The following is a 1,167-nucleotide window of genomic DNA, read 5'->3' on the forward strand; positions in this document are numbered from 1 at the left end:
TTGAGCCACAGGCGCCGAGCCTCTATCTGAGATTTTAATGATCTTTTTCCACACTGGAGTAAATGTGCTCCATCAAAATTGATTATAACCAAAAAAGCTACTATTATACCTGATTATTACTATTACATTTCATAGTTACCATCCTCTTTAAGGTGCTTCCAATTTATCCATTTTGTTGCTTTTTTACACATTTTATCCACTTGTGTCAATCTTAATGCCTGGTCATTTTTCCTCATTAATTGTTGCTCAAATGCAATTCTGAATGCATCTGCCATTAGGTAAGCTTCTTCTTTACTCTTCTGCAAAAGTTCCAACTGGTTTTGAAAGGAAGTTTGGGAGATGTCAGAAGCAAAACCAGAACAATTCTCACCTGAAAGCTAAGTCAAATTAATATATGCAATTTCCCTCCCTACCAATGGTCTATTGCCTGTGTTTGATCTAGTTCATCTGCTTAAGCTAAGAATTAGTATTTACCAATTCTCTTTTGCCGTAGGCAGCCCACTCTGACCTAGATTACCAGCAGTTTTCATTACGGTTCCTGTCAACCCCCTGCTAATCCAACTGTATACACTATCCTGTACAGGCCCTGTATATGTCTTGTCCAAATCCTGGGAAAGGCCAGCAAGAAAAAAGAAAAGATACCGAAGGCTACATTTCACTTTGGCCTTGGACCATTCTGGGCAGTATCATTAACAGTAATGATAAATAGCACCTTTCCAATTCCTGTCATAGCTTACCTTGACTCTGATCAATATGGTCTTATGCTTTTCTTATTGCTACTACTTAGCTATTAGCTTGCCTGTATACGGTGTACACTTTAAATTCCATGCTTTCACTGAAAGTAAAACAATTTTAGAATTAATGGTCCATATACTATTGTAATTAAAGCACATCTTTTTTTTGAGACAAGGTCTCACTCTTTCACCCAGGCTGGAGTGCAGTGCTGTAATCATAGCTCACTGCAGCCTTTAATTCCTGGGCTCAATAATCCTCCTGCCTCAGCCTCCCAAGTAGCTGAAACTAAAGGCACAGCAGCTAATTTTTATTTTTCTTTCTTTCTTTCTTTCTTTTTTCTTTTTTTTCCAGAGAGTCTCACTTTGTCACCTGGGGCAGACTGCCATGGTGTCACAGCTCATAACAACCTCCAACTCTTTTTTTTTTTTTTTT

The 1,167-nt window shown here is 38.1% G+C and overlaps 1 protein-coding gene across 1 annotated transcript in view; it reads right to left on the reverse strand.

The window, feature by feature from the left end:
- The window catches only part of CCDC125 (coiled-coil domain containing 125), a 32,610-nt gene that overhangs the window by 9,078 nt on the left and 22,365 nt on the right, over window positions 1–1,167 (reverse strand). Inside the window, exon 7 of the mRNA XM_023510860.1 lies at window positions 140–314. Within this exon, the coding sequence (XP_023366628.1) occupies window positions 140–314 (175 nt within the window). The remainder of the gene's footprint in view (window positions 1–139; window positions 315–1,167) is intronic.

This window comes from Otolemur garnettii, unplaced genomic scaffold (assembly GCF_000181295.1).
Source record: "Otolemur garnettii isolate 467f Iridium unplaced genomic scaffold, OtoGar3 scaffold00017, whole genome shotgun sequence".
NCBI classification, from domain to species: Eukaryota; Metazoa; Chordata; class Mammalia; order Primates; family Galagidae; genus Otolemur; species Otolemur garnettii.